This window comes from Chamaea fasciata, unplaced genomic scaffold, assembly GCF_029207755.1.
Source record: "Chamaea fasciata isolate MVZ Bird 193981 ecotype frontalis unplaced genomic scaffold, bChaFas1.0.hap1 SCAF_2, whole genome shotgun sequence".
NCBI lineage: Eukaryota > Metazoa > Chordata > Aves > Passeriformes > Sylviidae > Chamaea > Chamaea fasciata.
Window position 1 is genome coordinate 96110705 of NW_027094087.1, and position 21932 is coordinate 96132636.

General features: G+C 41.6%; 1 protein-coding gene across 4 annotated transcripts in view; it reads left to right on the plus strand.

The window, feature by feature from the left end:
- SHROOM2 (shroom family member 2) overlaps nucleotides 1–21932 on the plus strand; it is a 120095-nt gene that overhangs the window by 71365 nt on the left and 26798 nt on the right. For 2 of the 4 annotated variants that reach the window (XM_066176800.1, XM_066176801.1), the window contains exons 3-5: nucleotides 3158–3289; nucleotides 8539–11179; nucleotides 13093–13196. In XM_066176800.1, coding sequence (XP_066032897.1) covers nucleotides 3158–3289; nucleotides 8539–11179; nucleotides 13093–13196 — 2877 coding nt within the window. Of the gene's footprint in view, nucleotides 1–960; nucleotides 1066–3157; nucleotides 3290–8538; nucleotides 11180–13092; nucleotides 13197–21932 lie in introns of all 4 variants that reach the window. The other 2 variants (XM_066176803.1, XM_066176799.1) reach the window with 2 other exon arrangements.

Here is a 21932-nt window from a genome sequence, read left to right on the forward strand (position 1 = left end):
TGCTCTATTGGAAGGTGCCCCTGCCCATGGCAGGGACATTTTAACCAAGTGATCTTCCAACCCAAACAATTTTGTGGTTCTATGAAATTAGTTCTATTAACTGGTGGTTTTCACCTGGATGCAAGCCCCTGGAACTGCCTGTCACTGTTTTGCTTGGGTCGCTCCAAATGCAAAAGCCTGAATGGCAGAGTTACAACAGAGGTGCTATTTGGTAGATAAGAATGATACAATTTCTTTTGGAGAAGGTGGTGCTGGGGAAATACATGGTTCTGTTCTTGTATCTGCTGGCCTTTTGTCTTCTTTCCTTTGTAACCTATCTTCTGTGCTTATCAACGTTTTCCTTCCAGCAGCTTCTGTAAAAGCACTGGTAGAAAGACACTTTCAGTGAAATGCTTTTAATAATGCTTCCATTAATGCTGGAGGTTTTCTGAGTTGTAGGTTCAAATGATCTCATTCTGTCACTCAGAAGTAATAGGGAGGTATTACATTAGAATGTAAATGCTCAGCTTCCAGCTTCTTTAGTTGCCTGCAAAATATTCCTGGTTTGAATCTTCTAATATTTTCTTTCTAGTGCTTCTGTCTATTTGCTGAGTTTTAGATTCAATATTTATGTTGCAGTCCACTTTTTAGAAAAAAAGGTTTCATGAAGTGCAGGATAGATTCTCCCCATTTAATTACAATTACTATCAGAAAGTACTGTTGACTATGCACAGTGAATTAATTTTTAGTCATGTTGTGAACTTTCCAACAAAAGCAGGTTGTGATTCCATCTTATAGGTATCTGACCAGTATTTTTAGGCTGTTCAGAGTATTATGTCCAAAAAAAAAGCCAAAAACCAGTCAAAAATACTGTGTCCACAAATGCAGAAAATTGAACAGAACTTGTAAATTCTTGTCCACTTGACTTGCCTTATGCCACTACTCAGTCCAGTTTGTTCCTCTCCTTGCTTGGCTGCTCAGGAAGATGAAAGTGGTGGTGGATATTGTAGCACAGAAAATGCCGTCTGAAAATGACATTCATGTAGCAAGGGACTATCTTATCAAGATCTTGACAAGTTCCATGAGGTACAGTACTGACTTTACATGTGCATCCCTTCTGTTTCTTCCCAGTGATTGGATTCTTCCTGCCATTTGTCAAGCCCAAACTGTCGCAGAAACCCTCTTCCCAGCCTTCTTTTCCTTGCTCTCCAAATGTTGCTTGTATTGTGCTAGTTTCCTAGTCTTGTTTCCTTACTGGTACATCACAGAAAAGTAATTGTCTCATAAAAGATAAACCTTTTCGGCTGAATTGATGTCTAGGAGGTCTGTTGAATTTGCCTTAACAGGTATTTGTGATTTGCTGAGCTGGTGTCAGTACTGTTAAAAGTGAGCAATGGGGGGAAGAGGACATGTGATGTTCTCTGCATCTGAACAGTGGAATCGTAACTTTTTCCATACTTGCACACAGGCTTGGAGCAAGCAAGGACTGTCTGGAGCCCATCATCACATGGCTGAGCAGAATCTTTTACACTTGTTTGCACTAAGAGTACTGGGGCTCCTGCACTCTCTGAATGACATGTCCTCCCAAGAAAGAGCAACTAGAGATGTTCTGCTTAACTGTTTTCTCTTTTGTCATGCTGAGAAGAGTAGCCTTTTGTTTATGGAAACAATTACTTCTTTTTTTTTAGTTACAATAATGATGCTGCACTTCGTAGTGGAATTAGTTTCCCTGTAGAATCGTTATTCTCCTTTTGTTATCCTGCATGCAGAGTTTGGAAAGGCAATTCATCACTGATTTCTTCAGATCTTCCTGAATGTACTGTGAAAAGCCATATACTCAGAGCTGACCTGTTTTGAGAATACTGGCTTTAGTTTTGGTCTCTAAATGCAGTGGGTGTTTGATAACAGACAAATTTATAAAAAGAGGGAATGAGTAAAAAAATGTAGAAATGCCTTTACACTTCAAATTGAAAATACGGAACACTTTTACAGTATAGCAAATTACTTTTTCAGTGTAGCAAATTACACCACTTCAGTGTAGACAAAATTCTTAAATACATAAGTGCATTAAAAAAATCTTAAGAACTACAGTCCTGTAAGCCTTTATTTCAGACTCAGACTTCAAAAGATGCAATTCGTCAAACCTCATACCGCATCTAAATTTTAAATTACCCTTCCTCCAGGATGAGCCAAGGAGAAGGGCAGGATGAGTTATTTTCAAAGAAGGTCCTGTTCATTCCCAAATGACTAAGAGGGTCTAGACAAATGGCCTGTACTTGGCATCTGCTCACTGAAACAGCTGGATTCCACCCAGAAGGCTTATTTTAACCTTAGGGAAAATGTTCATGAGTGCTGAGAGGTGTAACAAACAGCAAGTCCTTGGGAGGCAGTGCAAGCTGCGGTTACTAATTCCTGAGCAGAAGGAAGGACATAGAGGAGTATGGAGCAATTTTGCAAAACAGTTTTTAAGGTGCAAAGCTCTGACAACAACTTACTCTTGTACTACTTCTGTTGCATGACCGGAAACATTTGGAGGTGATATCCAAGTAGGTATTCGGAGACTTCTGTGATTCACTGAACTGTGTTTGAGATTAATTCTTTAAAAAACAAACCCATAAAACACCAAAACAAACAAAATCTCCCTGCATATCTGGGATGACAAATATTTCAAGAGCTGAAGCAGAACTTGCCTGGAGTTGATCTGATTTGCTTGTATCACTAACTTGTATGAAACAGTGTACACGGCTTTAATCCTTCCTGTCATTAACTTGTTTTCTTCCTAGCCCCTCCCATATGCACCTACCTACAGTGAAATCTTACCAAAGCCCTACTGTTATCAAGTTGTAAAAGTCTCAGAATTAGCTTTAACTATTAAAGCCCTGGATACATGTTAGGCACTTTAAAATTTATCAGTCTCTGTTCCTTGTAAAAAACATCCACCTCACCACCCATTAAAAAACCCAAAAAACTGGCATTTCACTGCATCTCAAGCATTTTAAAGAAATGGTGATATCTTTTCAAAACTGGCATGCATGTAGAAAGTTTTGCTGTCATTTAAAGTCATTGTGCCTCTGTCCTGTGAAACGTTTTACTGCTGCTCTGGTAGATTTTTTGGCTGCATATCACGTTATTGAACTGTTTGCATTAAAGTAGCACCCTCTGCCTCTGTTGTTTTCAGAAGGAATGACCTAGCCTGCAGGCCACACTCCTGGCACGCAACTAAATTTACCGAAAGTCAACCTGAGGCAGCCACGTCACACCTTCCCTCGTCTAATGCCTGCGCCTCCTGGCACTCGAGCTACCATGCAAGGTGAGTCTCTGCTTAAGTTACACACATTCAGCCCTTAACAGCCAGGCAACAATAACGAGATCATGTTGTTGAGGGTTTTTCTTTTGAAAAACAACCAACGCAGAATCATGGTATTATACTTCTTTGGAGCTGCCTATCCTTGCAGTGCATGAAGGGGGAGTTGGGGAAGTCTGACGTATGGATGAGTGGATTTCTGAAACAGTTTGTGATATGTGCATGTGATTGAAAGGTAAGAACCTAGCTTTAAAGGCAATCAAAAGGTTATGCTTCTTGCTCTGCATTTCCTTTCAATGTCCACTGGGAAAATCCTAAGGCAAAGTGACCATCAAAATTAACATTCATAAAGTGAAATAGGAAAGGGAGGAGAAATGAAAAATACTGTTTCAAATAATTAAAAAGGTTTTTTCTAAAGAGAGGGTGAAGAATGCTTTACTGTGCTCTTTTATGGTATTACTGGTTTAATTAGTTAAACTGCCTTTCTGTAAACCTTCCCTACATCTGTGATCTTGCATGTCTAGAGAGGTAATAAGACTGATGACTTTCAGTCATTTTTTAAAGCGCCTTAGTATTTGTTAGGTCACACTCAACACTAATGGAGAAAGACTGACACCCAGGCAGTTTTAGCTGTGAAACTCTAAACCTTTAGGCAACGCCTGTTTGTGTCTGGTTACAGGTTCTTGTTTGTTTTCTGCTCCTAGGTGACATTCTTTATCATTTTCATGAGAGATTTTCTTGACTTTGGGGGGGGGGGGGGGTGGGAGCGGGTGTGTGTTATTTTTTTTGTCTTTTGTTATTTTTTCCTTCTCAGTTGGCATTGGGCCACAGTTAAACTAGCCATTAAAGAAAAAGTCTGGTGTGCAATCCCGGTTTGGGAATTAGTCTGCTTTTCTATACTTAATGCTGCACACTCTCTGCTGAGTCATTACTTCTTGAGGTTAATGTTTTGTGGTAGTCAGAATAAAAGAAATTAATGCTTCGTGGTTTTTTATTTTCATCTAATTTTTACAGTTAGATGAACATTTACAGTGTTTTATATTGTTTTCTTTGGGAGCTCCCTACTGTTTTTAAGCTAAGTTGCTATCTGCCCTTGGATAAAGTCAACATTAGGCAGAAACGGGTTTTTTAAAATGTTTTTTGTAATACTTTATTGGAGGAAGTTTTAGAAACTTTGATTACAATTTCTGCTGTTTTACACTGATTTAAAGTTTGTATTTAAATATCCTATAGATAGATTGATTTACATTTATAGATTTTAAGACGGTAAACATCCCTGTACATAGAAACAAAATTAAGAAGTTTCTAAAATCTTCTACAGAGTTCCTCATTGCAATGCTATAGCTAGAGTATTTCTACTATTAATGAGTCTTCTACACTAAATTTTAAATCATTATATGCATCCTGCTCTTCCTGGTAGTTGTCCTTGTACCTTGCGAAATTAAAATACTACAAGATGTGTCTCAAAGGCTGTTTTGATAGGAGCTGGGTGTGTCCCAATACTTCAAGAGGAAAAAAAATGGTTCAATGCCAGTTTCAAATGGGGTTTGGCCAGGAAATTGTGGGTGTAAAGGAAAAGGGGGATGGGAATAGAGCAGTCCTCTCCCCTCACATATCAGAAATAGCTGCAACTGCTGGCAGACACTAATACTAATAAAAACAAGAGATTCTTTCTCACATGCTGCTGAAAGATTTAGTGGCCTTAGCCCAGTCTAATACCACAGTTCCCAGGTCACTGCCATCCTGAACCCCTCGGCTATCTCTGCTGCCCACTTAAAAAGTGATGTATTTGGGAGATTTGTCAACCCTGGTGTCTGTTGTCCAAGACGGATTCAATGGCAGAGCTGCTTTTACCATGCTGCTGCTAGAGGAGGCCCAGCATTCCCACAGTGGCAGTCCAAGGATTTTGGTATTTCGGGGATCTCAGTGACAGAGTGGGGTTCTTTGGGCTTGCTGATCTGCAAAAAGAGGTGAGTAGCCTCAGAGATTGCCTACTTTACAAGTACACTTCACAAACAGCTCAGCTGATCAGAAAGCTGTTTTGGGTTATGCCAAACGAAGACAAAAGCATAGCAATTAGTATGCAAGGAGATAATGGAAATACCCCAGGAGGGGATATTTCTAGCCCAGGCATCCCACTCCTGGGCTGTTTCTGGAATTTCGTGTCCTTCCTTGAGCCAAGCAGCTGAGATTGGTATTAAAAGCCTAAAATCTCTTCTGAATGTGCCTACCTGCATTCCCTTGTAAAACATGGAGAGTTCATTGGGGGACAACATTTTTTTGTGTTGGTGGAGTGGGGCACAGCTGGCCAAAAGAGCCCAGTGAAGACTATCCATACTGTCTACTGCTAGGTTAAGGTATGGGCAGTTTGATTTGCTTTAGGATTTTTTTTGGTCAGGTGGTTTTGCTGGAGCTTTCTTTTTGCCAGCTTGGTGAATTTGAACATTTGAGAAGGTGGATGAAGATAGAGGAGGACAGACCAGAAGAGCCTGTACCAGTATATAGGAGAGAGTGTGGTCCTGGCACCCAGCCCTCCCCATCCAGCACTTTATGTATGCGTTTTCTATCATGTGACTTTAATGCAAAAATTCTAGGTTATCTTGGGAGCGCTAGGCTGGGCCTAGATGCCTCTTATGCAAGGCTAGAGAGCTAGAACTTGTAGAGCTTTTTGTGCCTTCATTTCCCTCTGTGAGTCTTCTGTCTCTTTCACAGAAGTCACACCATAACAACATCATGCAGACTTTTTTTCCTGGCCCATCCTAAACAAAGGCTCAGTGCACTTTCTTGGGGGGAGTGTAAGTGAACTATCTTAAGTTGCTGAAAGTTTAAACCCTTTTCTTGCAGTAGGATATACTGTAACAGAGGAACCTTTGGGGTTTTTTATGTGTCCCTGGTTATGAAGATGAACGCAACCACCTCTTCTGCTTCATTCTGATATTGGTGTGGCTGTGGTACGGGCGTGCTTTGAGAAGGTACCTAAACTGAGGTTTTGGGGCAGTTAGGGTCAGGTGCGTCTGGTTGTAATCCCATGGGGTTGCTGAGATGAGGTCATCTCTGTAAGAGTTCAGGGACAGAAGCTCATGCCCCAGGATTGGGAATTGTGTGCACTGGCCAATGTGGTGGCCAAGGGATGGTGTTCGTAGATTGTTCCTGGACTTCGCCTACCAGACTTTGGCTAGCAGTGTAGCTGTTTTTATGAGTCTGCTCTAAAACACCCATTGAGAGAAGGATATCCTGAGATGCCAGCCAGGCTCAGGCAGAGAGCAACTGGCTTTTGGACACTCTTCCATATCAGGGCTCACAGGAGGATTGCCCTGCAGTTTAGGGCCACAGGACGCCACGCTTTGCAGTAACGTGCCATTAGAAACTTCTTTAAAGTGTTTGCTGCTTCTTCTGGGTTTCCATTAGGCATTTTCTAGCAGGGCTTTGACCTCCTATGCTGATGATCTCTGCTGCACATTGGATTCTAACAGATTTACCTGTAAACTGAGGCTTTCATGCATCTTTCTTTTAATTAATGCAAAGCATCTCTTGGAATTTTATGAACTTAAAGGTCTTTTCCAACCCTAATGGTTCTGTGAGCTCCTTTGGGCTCAAGGGAATGGGAATATCAGCAATGTGTAGTAATATCTGGCTTACATTATTCTATGACAAAAAAATCCAAGTAATGACCAAGATACTTTTTACAAGAAACACACTGGGGGCCTAAGATGACAATTAAGACCTTTTAAAGGATTCAGCAATGTTTTAAATGTTGAAAATAAATGAATGAAAGAACATAAAACCCCACAAGATGAGGCCATTGTTAGTGTATCTTGTTAATAGAATGCTTTTAGAAAATAAGCATAAAGCATATATTCTCTTATTTCATATAAACTGCTTTTAACCATGTTGTATAAGAAAAGTAGTTCAAAAGGCTGTAGTAGTGGGGGGGGGGTAAAAGCAATTCTGTTAGTACTGAGTTCCAAAGAACTGTTGATTTGACCTTTGCAATATTTTTGACAGAAGAAAAGACTATATAATTCTTGGTATTTTTTATGTGGACTAATCTGATTTCATTGCTAGCTTTCACGGGTCTCTTTACAGCACAAGATTTGATAGATGCTTCTTATAATTATAGCTACAGGGAAGTGGAATAATTCTGGGATTTCTACCGAGGGGCTTTGCATGCAAAGGCAAGAATCTGAATTTGGTATATAAAAGCAGGAGGAGCTGCCAGTGAATTTCAGACAGGGAGATGTGATGAGAATAATTGAAAAGACTATCATCTCAGCATAAATGTGTTGGATTGACAGGAGGTGGGTACTGTGAAAGAGAAAAGAAGTGAAAGAAAATGAAACAAAACTCATGGGGTAGGAAAGTAACAGAAGCAACAGGATTTTGGAATATTGTCTGCGGCAAAAGGGCTGAAGAAAGTACAGTGTCAAAGATGATGTTTTTTATAGAGGAAAGAGTGGTAGGGAAAAAATGGTGGCAGTAAGGACTCTCTAAGGAAAGTCAGAAGTTTGTCTGGTCATGCAGAGCTTATGCTGCTTTGGTATCTCCTCCTAAAGTTTTCCTGCCAATATTGTGGAACTGGGTGGAACTGAGTCTTGTTGTAAGAGTGTCAACCTGAGAGTGGTTTAAAACCACACTGCTATTATGCATGTGCAGGTGGTATTTGAGACAAATGCATTTAGTGCATCTCTGCTTAAAAGTTAAAACATCAAACAAATAGGCAGTTGTGGGATATAGCTTTTTGGGAGTAACTTATTGGCAGGGGAATAACATCATGGGCTGAAGAAGTTGAGTCATATTTCAGAGATGAAGAGAGGAAGTACATAAGTTTAATAGCTGGAAAAATTGGGGTGCCTGGAAAATAAGCTGAAAAATAAGTTGGTGTTTTTCCTGGGAAAGAGGGAGCTAATGGAGCTCAAACTAAATTTTTCTAAAAGCAAAGTCAGCAAAATCAACAATTTGCAGGGGGAGAAGAGACTCTTCAAGGAGATAAATGCATATTACTTACTGGAAAAGTTACATCGGGAAGCTGAGTTAATTACTAAAGTTTAAAGCTTTGAATCAGTGGTCGAGTATAGAGTTGGAGCCCTGACTTTGTGTTCAAATTTTCAATTTTGTTAGATTGTTTGTCTTTAACTCCTGTGCAGATGGATCTTAACCAATATTATTAAAATGGGTGGTTATAATTATGTTGTGGCATTTTTTGAAATTTTTGATATTTATTCTGACACTTTTGTTTGTTTGTTTGTTTGTTTCAGTAGTTGTTCTTCTCATGACCTGTCGAATTCATGGGATCAGTCAAGTCTGTATCGCACTTCTGACCAATTCAGCTCTTTGGGAAGTATGGACAGCTGGGACCACACTCCCCAAGTAGCCCAGTATGGAAGACTTTCTTCTGCAAGGTCTAATAGTAGCATTGATCATCTAGGGAGCCAAAGTAAACGGGATTCAGCCTACGGGTCTTTCTCCACGAGTTCTAGCACCCCTGACCACACTCTGTCCAATGCAGACACTTCTTCGACGGAGAACATGCTTTACAAAGTGGGCCCCTGGGAGACTGCTAAGCATGGAAGCAAGTCTGGCCAGTTTTTGAATGACAGCAGTGGAACAGAGGACAAACCTGGGTATTTGCCAGCCCCCGTACAATATGAGAACAACAAAAGTCCTAGAACAGAGGAACACCCAGATGGCAAGCTCACTAACTTGGGAAGGTCCAGTTTCGGACCTGTCTGGTATGTTCCTGATAAGAAGAAGTCTTCATCTCCTCCTCCCCCACCTCCACCTCTTCGTAGTGACAGCTTTGCTGCCACCAAGGGCCACGAGAAAGCCCATGGCCCTGTGTACTCAGAGGGTGCCAGCACGCAGCACTTTACAGCCCTGAACCGATCTCAGCCCAGGAATGACTGGAGTTTGGAAACTGCAGAGCAGCAACGGCGGCCCTCCAGAGCATGTGACAGGAGAATCAGCTGCTCAAATTATAAATCCGATCTCAGTTCAGAACACAGTTTTTCTTCAGCTGGTGAAAGGTACAGTAGTAATGCAGGAACTGTGAACAAACTGCAGCCATCCTTGTCCAGCACCGACGTTAGGTTTGCACAGCCTGCTTACACTTACCACCACCAGCACCAGTACAGCGATGAAAGCACCTTTTATCACAGTGCAAGAATCTTAGCTGCACCTAAAGATCAGCAGCATTATCTGTCCTACAGTGGCATTCAGGAGTTAGCTGCAGATCACTTTCATGGCTACAGTCCACACCAAGGCAGTCTGCTCAACACTTCCTCTTTGAACAGTGCTGCTGAACAGAGGGTGGACAACACTGGACAAAGTCGATATTATTGTGTGACAGCGAAACATCCTGCTCAGGGAAGCTCAAAGCCACTACAAGCCAAGGATGACAGCTGGAAACCTGCAGTGGGAACTGATGTGTCACTTGAACCTTATGAAAATTCTGCAGTTACTACAATGGCCCCAAACCCAAAATACTATCTACCTCAACAATCTATTGAATCTTCACTGACAAGGTATGAGAACAGTAGTCATTACCCAGTGGACAGAGAGGGAGATGCCAGGTGTGCTGTAGTAGAAGAATCTAAAAAACTTAATCATACTGAAAAATCTGGACAAAAGAAAAGCTGTGAGAACAGCTCTGAGGAAAGTGAAACTAGGCATGGTCAGCAGGAATATGTAAAGGGCTCTGTCCATAGCACTGAAAACAGATCTGCTCAGAAAGATTTTAGGTGGGGGAAAGATGAGAGCAGCAAGATTTCTCCTCAGAAGACGCCAATGTTGCACTCTTTAGCTCAGGAAGGGAAAAAACAGTCTGACAACAACCCAGAACCTGTAACAGAACGACAGACCTCATTTGACACTCACCTGTCTAAACAGGCACGAAGGAGTGATCGTTTTGCAACAACCCTCAGAAATGAGATCCAAATGAGAAGAGCAAAGCTGCAGAAAAGTAGAAGTACTGCTACACTAGTAGGGTCATCTGAAACAGAGGAGTGCAGTGAGACCTGGAAACCAGATTCAACAGAGAATATCACCACCTCCCCAGACACAAACTTTACCAGCACCTACAAAGATCACCTCAAGGAAGCACAGGCCAGGGTTCTGAGCGCAACATCCTTCAAACGTCGGGACTTGGAGCCCAGCCCTGCTGAGTATCTCCCGAGGTCACCTGAGCGGAAAACTGGTAGTTACAACTCTTCATTACTGGCTTTGGTTTCTGAAGATGTCTCTGGATTCCCTGAGGCTGCACAAGCTAAACCAAACCCTACAGGGTGTGGCACTCATCACGTTTCTCGCATTGGAGCCAGGAAGAGGTTCACAGCAGAGCAAAAACTGAAGTCATACTCGGAACCAGAGAAGATGAATGAGGTGGGCATGTCAGAGGATGAATGCCGTGCTCATTGCCGTCCAGATGTATCAGAAGAAGCCCTGAGCTCGTTTGCAGACAGGTGGAAATTTTTTGAAGAAACAAGTAAGCCTGCATTTAGAAAACCATCACAGAAACCAGGTCCCCATGGTCTAGCAGAGGGACAGCCTGAGAGGCCAGATAGAAAAGCACAAGAAGGAGAGGAGCTGTGGTATGAGAGAAGAGGTCGGGTAGCCTCTGTTGGACCTGAAACTGCTCGTGCTTCAAAAGACAGTGCCCACCACCGCAGCAGCAATAGGGCTGCTGAGAGGATTGGGAAATCTGCACAGCCACAGCGCCTGGGAACCTTTGCAGAGTATGAGGCATCGTGGAAGGAGCAGTGGAAGCCAATAGAGCCAAGGGGCTCAGGAAGGTACCATTCAGCTGACAATATCCTCGATACAGGCCATGAACAGCATGGGAAATCCCAATACACCCATGAGAGGTCTAGATCATCCCCTTCCACTGACTTCTACAAGCAGGTACAAGTGTGTCTTGCAGTATCCCTTAAATTGCCCAAGGTGGTGGGGAACAGTAGAGGAGTGAAGGGGAAAAGAATTTTTAGGAAAATTTTCAATTCAGGAACACCATTTGCCTTTTGTCAGTAAAGGAGTAAATGTTATAGGTAGATTTCTTAAGTAAAATGAGGAAGATCAAAGTTTGTACTGCACAAGAGCAGTTGGATCAAAGTAGTTGCTTATGTGTTGTAGTCAGATGGAAAAAAAACATGATTGATTTGCTAATATCCTCTTTTTACAGTGGAGATTTTGAAGGTTCAAACCAATTTTCACACAGAGTTACTTTTTCACTGGTGTGGCTATATTGCCTATTTGAATTCTCTGAAACTATGAAAAAAAAGTGTTCCAAATGTAAATACTACATACTTTTGTCTAATTTTTTAATGGTCTAATAATTTCCATGGATTTCCTCTTTTCTTCTAAACTTGCTTCATGCAAAAGCTACATAGGACAAAACTTCTGCCTAATAAAGTGTAGAGATTACAAATATGCCTGTTAATGTTAAAGCCACAGCAACAATGAAACTGCATGATGTTTTGTTTTATGTCAGTTTGCTTGGTTTAAGATGTATACATTTATTTCTTAGAGAGATGCCAATGGCTGTTCAACTTGCAAGTAAATATTACGTTAATTTTTAACTGAGCAGGGCCAGGTAATGGTTGGCAGGTGGCACTGGAACTAAACAGAGAAACCAAGTCTCTTTAGTTCTCTGTTAAAAGATGTTGTTCAAGCTACTACAAGATTGTCTGATATGTATGAGGAGTTACAGTGTGTTCAACCTGCGTTGAACTTCGCCTTCTGCAAGAATAAAATGGAAGCAATGCAGTTGTATATTACTTTTTATTTTTTTCCCTTCTTGGTAAAAGCATTGCATTCATACATTCACAGGTCACCTATGTGTGTGTAGACCTGGAGTAGAATGAGAATATCTCAAAAAGAAACAAAAATGTTGATATCTAAAAGTTGTGGACTGTCTTTGCATAAGTTCTTTGTGTCTTTAAGTTTGGCAAAAGTTATTTTTGAACTCTATGTACAAACTTAATTATGCCAATAATTTACTAGGGTAGAGATTGCAAGCACTGAAAATGTTCACCTGGAAGTTACTTTGAAAACTAAATTCACTAATTTCTTAAATAATTGCCTACCCAGCAGAAAAAAAAAAAAAAAACAACATATCATTTATTCCCTGTATGCATTTCTGGTTTATTAGCCAGTGCCTTTACGTTCAGTGTAGACCTCCTGGGGCAAAAAGCAGACACCTGTTTAGGCACCTGGAAAATATGGTGATAAGTGCATTGAAGATTCTTACAACAGACTGAAGTAAATAAAGATGTTGTTTTGCATATATGATTCAGATTATTCCAGTGCTAATGCGCAATTAAATTTCCTGTAGGTTCAGTGTTTGTATTGCAGAGCTGTGCTTTGGGTGGGGTTATTTGAAGATAGTGAGATAATAACACTGTGGCCCAGCGCTGTTGGTGTTTTACTGCGAAACTAAAGTAGACGCACAGCGATTCACAACCTGGTGCATACCTGCACCTCCTAGAATGTGAGCAACTCTTCTGCAACTTCTGTGCCTATTTTTTTGTTTGTTTTCTTTTGCCAAATGGAAGTTGCAAACGTTTATATAAATCTCTTCTGTAGAGCAGCAAAGCAGAGCAGCAACACGAGCACAGCCAGGTCGGGAGTGCTGCACAAGAGGTCACAGAGCACACTGTACTGCTTAAAACCAAACAAGCTCAAAACATGCTATGCTGTTCACTTGATGTATACTCAAACAGAGCAAACCCACAAATAAGAGGTTCCGTAATCATAGATTTTTTTGGGAGTGAAACATGATGACTTGGTCTCTTACTTGTACTATAAACCTCTTTTAGGAAGTTTCAGTTGAAGTAAGGAGGCAAGCAGAGGATTTAAAGGAAGATGGGGAGTCTATTTTCTCTAACATTAACAAACTGGATGAAAGGAATTGCACTCTAAGGTAAGCATAGTATTTCTTAATTTCTCTAAAAGATTTGGTTTTGACAAATCTTTTTAACAAATTTCTTTGATCTGATCTTTTCCTGACTCAAACTGCAAGTTCTGCTGTGATGATTTCAGAGTTTCTGCAGTGCCGTTTTCCCCTTATTTCCCTTCTTCTCCCCACATACTTCAATGTGCATGATAAAATTAATGTTTTTGACTGAAATTTTTGGGGACTTTAGTGTAAACTTAAAGAAGTTGTTGAGTCTTGAGCATATTATAGTTTGTTCAGAGGCAGTTGATTCTTATTTGTGTGCATTCAGTAGTTATAGGGGTTTTTTGGGGGTTAGGTGGGGGCTCTGAGGTTTCCCAAAAGAGATTTCCAGTATTATCCTTGGCAAAGACAGCGTGCTGCTGAAACGTAATAGTGCTGTAAATTGGACTTTCCTTTTCTTATAGCTGTACAGAATATAGGACATGAATAGAAGACCCTAAAATTTGTTTTACTGTTTGAAGAGCTCAAATTTTCTCTGTTAATTCATGTTTTAAGTAATGTACCATGTTTTTAAACCCTTTTTAAAGGTGTGACTGTATGCACAGTGTAGTTAAAATCCTTTAAATATGAATGCTAAGGGTTCTGAGGGTTGTCCTCGTCCTGGCCCATTGTGGTGTAAGCAGTAATCGCTGATTCTGCGGCTGCTGAAGCCGACTTGAGGTTGTGCACACGCTGCTATAGCCAGGTCTGACAGCTCTGGGTTTCATAACAGAGGGAACCCATGCACAGGAAAAAAGAACCTCTATGGGCTTTCGTCCGTTCTGTAAGTGGTAATAATCTCCCAAGGGAGAGGAAATTATGAACTGTAGGAAACATACACTCAAGCTGCGACCATAAAACCTTGTAAAAAATTAGTATTTATTTGTGGGTTCATGCGATTGTATTTTGCATTGCTTATGGCTTACCTGAAGAGACCACCCCGTTTTTCCAGTTTTTTGTAGCCCTTCGGACTAACCGTAGTGATTCCAAAATGACCAGCCCAGAGGGTGCGAGTGTGCGCGCAGCGTGGGGAGGGGAGGAGGGAGGCAGAGGGGGAGGCGGGAGCAGAGCCGGGCTGCTGCGGGGGGGATCGGCCGGGAGCAGAGCCGGGCTGCTGCGGGGGGGATCGGCCGGGAGCAGAGCCGGGCTGCTGCGGGGGGGATCGGCCGGGAGCAGAGCCGGGCTGCTGCGGGGGGATCGGCCGGGAGCAGAGCCGGGCAGCTGCGGGGGGGATCGGCCGGGAGCAGAGCCGGGCAGCTGCGGGGGGATCGGCCGGGAGCAGAGCCGGGCTGCTGCTGCGGGGGGATCGGCCGGGAGCAGAGCCGGGCTGCTGCTGCGGGGGGATCGGCCGGGAGCAGAGCCGGGCTGCTGCTGCGGGGGGGATCGGCCGGGAGCAGAGCCGGGCTGCTGCGGGGGGATCGGCCGGGAGCAGAGCCGGGCTGCTGCGGGGGGGATCGGCCGGGAGCAGAGCCGGGCTGCTGCGGGGGGATCGGCCGGGAGCAGAGCCGGGCTGCTGCGGGTGGGCAGCATCTCTGGACAAGTAAAATGATTTCCATCTACCAGCGCTGAAGCCGACTCACAAAAGCATGTGAACAATACTCCTACGCCAGCATTTTCGCAGTGTTTGTGCAGCACAATTCTTGCTTTATAATCATGGAATCCATGAAAATCACATGACTGGGCACCAGCTGCAGTAACTTTTTTTTCAGCTGGAGCCTATTTTGACATACTCTTTCAGATGTAGTATTTGGCCATTTTACTGCATTACATACAGAAGGTTTTGTGAAATGGCCTCTTTCACCGTCTTTCTCTCAACATTGATATGTAGATGGTTGATATGCCTTCTGTATTCAAAAAATTACTAATTAAAATTTGGGCATTTAATTCCCGTGTTGTGAACTACCACTACGTGATAATGAGTGGCTGCCTTATGGGAAAGAATATGTATTTCTGTGTGCTGCTTTTTTAACAAGGTATTCTTGTGCTCAAAAGGTCTCATGGCATGGGTTGATTTTATGATTTTTGAGATGCCCTAAAGGCATTTAGTTTTCTATTTTTAAAATCTAGCAATCTGCAAATGGCTACCCAATCTACCTAATCCAGGGTATATTATAGAACATGAATAGTAACCAAATCTGAGGTCTTCCTTATAGTCATATTTAATACTCTCTTTTAAAATTTATGTTTGGATTAACTTGCTGGCAGCTGTTATTTTGTGCTTCTGAGACCTGTGTGCTGAGGTTGCCTTTGGGCTACCAAAGTCAGTGTGATGGGGCTGAATACAGGAGTGACCTGTCTGCATTTGTGGCTGTCAGATTTGCAGTAACCCAAGCTGAGAGACAGCTGTGGAATTCACGGGTGCTTTCTCCAGGTTAGAGACTGCCCTTACACTACAGGGTGCTTCTGGCCTCCCTCCCCTTCAGTTGTTTTGAGAAAACAAAAAAAAAAGTCTATTAACTTGAAATAATCTGTGAATATTTACCATTTACAGCTTCCGTGATTATTTTCCTCAGAAATATGAGTCTTTTTAATGCACTGAATCTACAACAAGAACGGGTTAGGATATTGTACCTGCAAATGACAAACAAACAAAAATAAAGATGTTTGATAATTTTTTTTTTCTCCTGAGCTTTTTGCTACAGTATTTTCTTGGCAGTTCTTTTTTAGCACACAGTTGTAAAACCTGAATTAACACTACTTTGAAAAACTGTTGGGGGGGGGGGGGGTGTGTAAATGTTGAGTTGTTGAAGATGGTTTGTGACCCTGTTTCATCTTTGAGCTCTACTTTTCTCCTTTGAGATTACTGAGTGTTTCCAGTGAATTCAGGTTGTTTCATCTTCCTTTTCAGAGGAGCTGCAACATGTTCTTCTGAACTGCAGTATTTAATAGTTTAGGGCATTACTTTTGTAGAAAGAGAAAATAGTGGTCCATTGCCATCTCTTATGGAAGAACCAAACCACTCTTGTTATGAACTTGCAGTCATCTAACATGAGTATTTTTATACTGAGGAGTTGATGTGATTCTATGTATGTTCTTAACTTTAGGACAGCATCAAAGCATTATACAATTCTGTTGATCTGTAAAACAAAAAATGGTGCTTTTTTATTTTTATTGATGCCACTCTTTCTATTTCAAATTAGTTACAGAAGCTTACCTTTTTACAGATGCAAAGTCTGTGCTGCTTTAAGCATGTCTGTCTTTCTGCATTTGTAGAATGACTTATACTGGTTATATAATTACCTTCTTTACAGAAGTCTCCACAATTTCTAAGCTGGAAGACTTTCAAAAGGTTAAAGAGGGAAATGGATTCTCTGACCATGTCTGTGGCTTCCTGCAGTATGACATGCACGCATAAGTCATGCTGCATCAAAAGAATCATGCTTTATGATCTAATTCTTAAGATTGCCATCTACTAGAGATGTTTGCAACCAGTGCCTTTCTTTACTTTCTAAGAACATTTGACTCCTAACTCTATTAATTTGTTCCTGTGATGTCTATTAAAGTTACATAACTTCAAAAAGTGAAAAAGAATATCTGAGATTAAAGGCTGCAGAAAATATTTCAACATTTAATAGGTATCAAGTCCAAGAGCATATGCATGTCAAGTATAGGACCGTAGTGTGACTCAACTCTAATTAAACACTGTAAAATACTTCTTTCAGTGTTTTCATACCTTAGTAGTTACTCGTATTTGAGCTGAGCTTTTGGAGACAGAGAAACAGCCTTTACAATACAAAATCAAAATAAAAATAATCTCTTAATGCCTAAGTTGTCCTAAATGCCCAAGTATAGTGTTCTAGAAAAATCTTTGATAATCCAGAAGCAGGAGCCTATAAACATGTTTTAAGTTTTTTATTAGGCACTTTATAAGGAAGATTTTTCAACACCTGGTGAATATCTAGGCTCCATGCTCACCAGGAGCAGCAGCAAATTATTGTGCAAGGAAGGAGAAAGACCTTCAGCAACACAGGAATGTGAGTGACCTTATGTCTTCTAAATTGAGTGAGATGGAGAAGAATTTAAAAATGGCCAGTAGTCCATTTGTGTATGTGTTTATTTGTATCATGTATATATGGATGTTTGTGTGTGTATATATGTACATATACACAGACATGGGTATACTGATAGTTACTTCTCTTAGCTTTTTCCAATTTGTGACCATTGTGGGGTTGGGGTTTACATATCTGTGAGCACTAATTAACAGTGGGGAGAAAAAGCACCAACAATCCACAATACACATTTGGACAAATTAGTTCCTCATATTTACAGTGGTAGATGGTGTAAATCAGTCACCAATTAAATTAGTGTAAATTAATTGGAAATATATAGTGTTAACTAGGAACTGAGCTACTGAAATACAAGACTTGAAGGCTTGGGGGTTTTTATATGTAGCAAAAGGGCTGTTTCCTTAAATAGTTAATGAGAACTTTTGTTGCCAGCATTGTGTTGCATAGCTGTTTTAAAGTTCTTTATTAAGAATCATAGAATCCTAGAATAGTTCTGTTCACAAGGGACCTTAAAAATCATCTAGTTGCCACCCTCCTGCCATGGCCAGTGTACTTTCCACTACACCAGGTTACTCAGAGCCCCATCCAGCCTGGTCATTGACACCTCGAGGCATGGGAAGTCTGCAGCTTCTCTGGATAATGCCTCTCTGTTCCAGTGCCTCACCACCCTCACAGTAAAGAATTTCTTCCTAATACCTAAGCAAAACCTGCCTTCCTTCATCTTAAGGCCATTCCCCCTTGTCCTATCACTACATGCCTTTGTGAAAAGTCCCTCTCTGGTTTTCTTGTAGCCTACTTAAGGTACTGGAAGGTGCTGTAAGGTCTCCCTGGAGCCTTTTCTTCTCCAGGCTGAACAGCCCCAACTCTCTCAGCCTGTCCTCAATGAGGTGTTCAGCTGTGTGGTCATAGTAGTAGCTCTACTCTGGACACATTCCAATAGGGCCACGTTTTTCTTCTTTGGGAACCCTAGAGCTGAATGCAGTAACCAAGGTGGGGTTTCACAAAAGCAGAGTAGAGGGGGACAATCCCCTCCCTTGACCTGCTGGCCATATTTTGATAATAGCCATTTGGCTCTCTGAACTGGGAGTGCACATTGCCAAGTCATTATTTAGCTTTTTGTCCACAAACACCCCCAAGTCTTTCTTCCCAAGGCTGGTCTTGGTCTGTTCTCCGCCTGAACTTCTGCTTGGAATTGCCCTGACCCAGGGGCAGAACCTGGCACTTGGCCTTCCTGGGGTTACTCGTTTGTTGTTGCAGTTAAGCAGTCAAACTGTGAGTTGCTTTTCCTGACTGAACATTGCAGGACAAGTATGTCTCAGGCATTGAAGGTCTTACCAAGACATTACCAGGGCTATGTAAGCAAAATGTTTTCCCCCTTTTCCATGAGAGGAAGAAATAGTATGATTTTGTGCAACTGCTTCCTTAGAAATCAGTAGGAAAATTGCTTTGGCAAACATTTCATGCATGTGTTAACAAGCTCCACAGAGCTTTCTCTTCTCCTGGCTGAACAATTCCAACTCTCTCATCCTGTCTTCACAGGAGGGCTGTTCTATCCTTCTGATAGAAGGCACTCCTCTGGACTTGATCCAGCAGGTCCATGTCCTCAGCATTTCTTTATCATGAGATACAGATTATTATGGCATTCCTCACACCAGTTTTTTGCCAACGATGTGTGTGATGTGACACATTGTGTGTGTCATATAGCAATGCCACAAGTACAGTCTGGGCTGTTACAAAGTTTGTATTTTGTCTGAAAATGGGAAGAACCTACTGTAGCTCTTCCTGTGCACATAGAGGAGAGTGAGTCTAACAGCATCTATTCATATATGAGAAATCCCCTATAACCTTTCATCTTCCTTAGGTTTCTGTGAATACTTGTAATTAGTACAAGTTTCGTTGCCATGAACCATTATGTCCTTTCAGTGTAGTAGTACTTGTGACTGACTAATAACAGACACATAAATATCACACTCTGAGACAGCGGAACATTGAATCACTGGTACATGATGGCAACTGATGGATGTTGATGCTTAAAAGCAGGCCAGAGGTCAACCTAGGCAAGTTTTTTTCCTTTGTGTGAGCCAGTAGCAGATGCCTGGGGGGAGAACAGAAAACCAGGGCAAACCAGGAGCCATGCAGCTGGGTATCTTGTTGAGCCTCTGCTGGTCTCTCTGTCTTTGAGCTTTGCTTTATTTGGGGCGTTTTGTTTAGGTTTTTACTGCTGTGAAGTACGAAAATTGTATGTTCCTAGAACAGTCTGTGAAATTCAGCTTTTCCTTCTTGCGTAGCAGTAATTTCTGTTGTACATCGTTGTATATGTTGGTGAAGTACAGGAAAATCTCCCCTGTTGATTACTTTGCATTTATTAAATCTGAATATTTTCCTCATAGCAGCAACTGCTACCACCTAGTTTTTCACCCCTTTTGTGAATCATCTATATCTAATGAGTTCTGATGTGAATGATGTGATAGGATGAGTGAGGACTCTGTCTCATGGGAGTCAACTTTTTAAGAGCCTCAGGTGAGATGAAACTTAATTTTCTAACTCCAGAAAATCCAAGATCTTTGTCATCCAGATCACTCTTGTCCCTATGTGTAGTGACTCTTTCTAAGGTTGGTAGTGCATCCAAGACACATCTTTTTTACACATGCCCAAATTATTCTTTGTCATTTTTACTCATTAGTGTAGCTGCTGAATCTCTGACACTGTTGTACACTACAATGACACAAAGACTCTGACTTCAGAAGGCTGAAAAATGACTCTTTCATTGTTGGGATGTGTCTCCCTTTTATACTGTTTTACACAGACCAATTTGATTGGTGAAACAAAGACTAACTTTTTCAATCACATTGGTCAGAAGGGAGGGACATCAAGAAGTCCCTCCTAGGGAAAAAGTATAAACCAAGTTACAGTTAGCAAAACATGTTTCTTGTTTAGAGAAAATTCCCTGGGAAAGGAATTTCAGGAAACCAAAGCATCTCAGGCACGAACCAAGGCTACAAATCTCTTCATGAAATTTCTACTTTTTTGCTTCTTTCAGTTTTTAAGTTTATGATTCTGAGGTTCTCCAGATCGATAATGAGTGGGGTTTTTATTCTTGCTCTCTTTCATTCTTTATCTTCAGCACCCTCACACCTGTCCTCCTCCAACACTGGGTGTGTCGCTGTGCTCAAGCAGCTGTCCAAGTATCAGAGAAATGGGTAGCTGTGCTTCACAGATCCCAGTTCAGCAATTTCCTGTGGAAGTTTCAGGTGACTGTCGTATGGCCCAGGTAGCTTATGATTACCCACTTTTAATGGTGTGCAGCATCTGAGAAGAGTTCCTGCAAAGGCTGTTCTTTGCTTGTAGAGTTGTGAAGGGGAGACTCTGTCAATTTTCTGCTGCAGCCCCCTCCCTGCCTTTTATTATTTTTTTTTCACAACGCCCTTAAGGATTTGTACTTCAGCTTTTCCTTTAAAATTTCTTTATTTATCATATTTTGCTTATACATCTGCTTTGCTAGATTAGGTCTGGATTTTCCTCCTTTGAGTAGAACTTACGTTATCTGGTGGATATTCCTTTTAATTGCTATTTGATTCAACCTTTGAAGGGGACAGAGAGAGGGAAGGAAGAATGATGGGTGTTTTGGTAGGTGTTACACATTTCCTCTGAGTTTCATATATTGTATCTTCAGTTGCGTGTTATCTCTTAGCATTTTACCATCTGGTTTGTTCTTTTAAAAATATTCATCTCATGTATGTAAATGCCCTTTTCAAAATGGAATACCACTTGTGGATTCTTAATCTTTCAAAAAAGATTTATCTAAATAAATATGGCCACTGGCACAGGGTAGCTCTTCAAATAGCAAAGATTTGAACCAGATTCTTCTCATACCTCAGGATCAAGGCAGAAGTTGCATGATAAATTGTCCCACTTGTAGTCTTTTTCTTCCTCTTGTTCATTTTTAAAACTTTCAGGCTGGTTGAGCTGAGAGATATGTGGGCATCTTCGTAAGCATCACAAATGCATCATTTTGGGATTTGGGGGTTGGTTGTGGCTAAATGAAATTGTTAAAACTTGCAGGCTCCTGCCACTGCCTCCCTATTCCTCACTCTCCTGGCAGCACTCAGCCAGCAGCTGTCAGGTGTGCGTCCTGCAGATGGGTGAGATGCTCCGCTCGGGCTCACCAGCAGCTGCTGGATCTCATTAAATGGGTGCTGGACTGCCTCCAAAACCTGTGGTTGTTTTACAGTACACTGTAGTAATACAGCCCTATTTCTCCCCCATACAATTTGTGCATTCTCCACACCCTTGAAAATGTGGACTCTATCAGGTCAACTTTGAATCCCTGTTTCTAAACTTGAGGGTGGCTATCCCATCTCATATATCACCTTTTTTCTACTTGCAGCTTCTTGCTACCAAGTAAAGTTATTTTTGCTTTAATTGCTCCTGGCACATCTGTTCCCCTCACTGTGCATGCAGTGACAGCTGGGGCCATGCAAGGCCATCATGGGCTGATAAAAGGAAGTGTTGGAGGGTAGTTTCTTCTTACCTAAAGTTTCATCCCCCGCCCCTAAAGGTAAGTGTTACCAAGCATGAGTAGCTGGTAGAAGTCCAAATGATTCTGAAATTGGTAGTGAGTGAAAGAACAGCACACAGAGGTGTTGGTGGAAGGACAAGCAGAGATAAATTTGTATGCATTAGTTCATTTTTGTATTCTGGTTTGATTTTACTG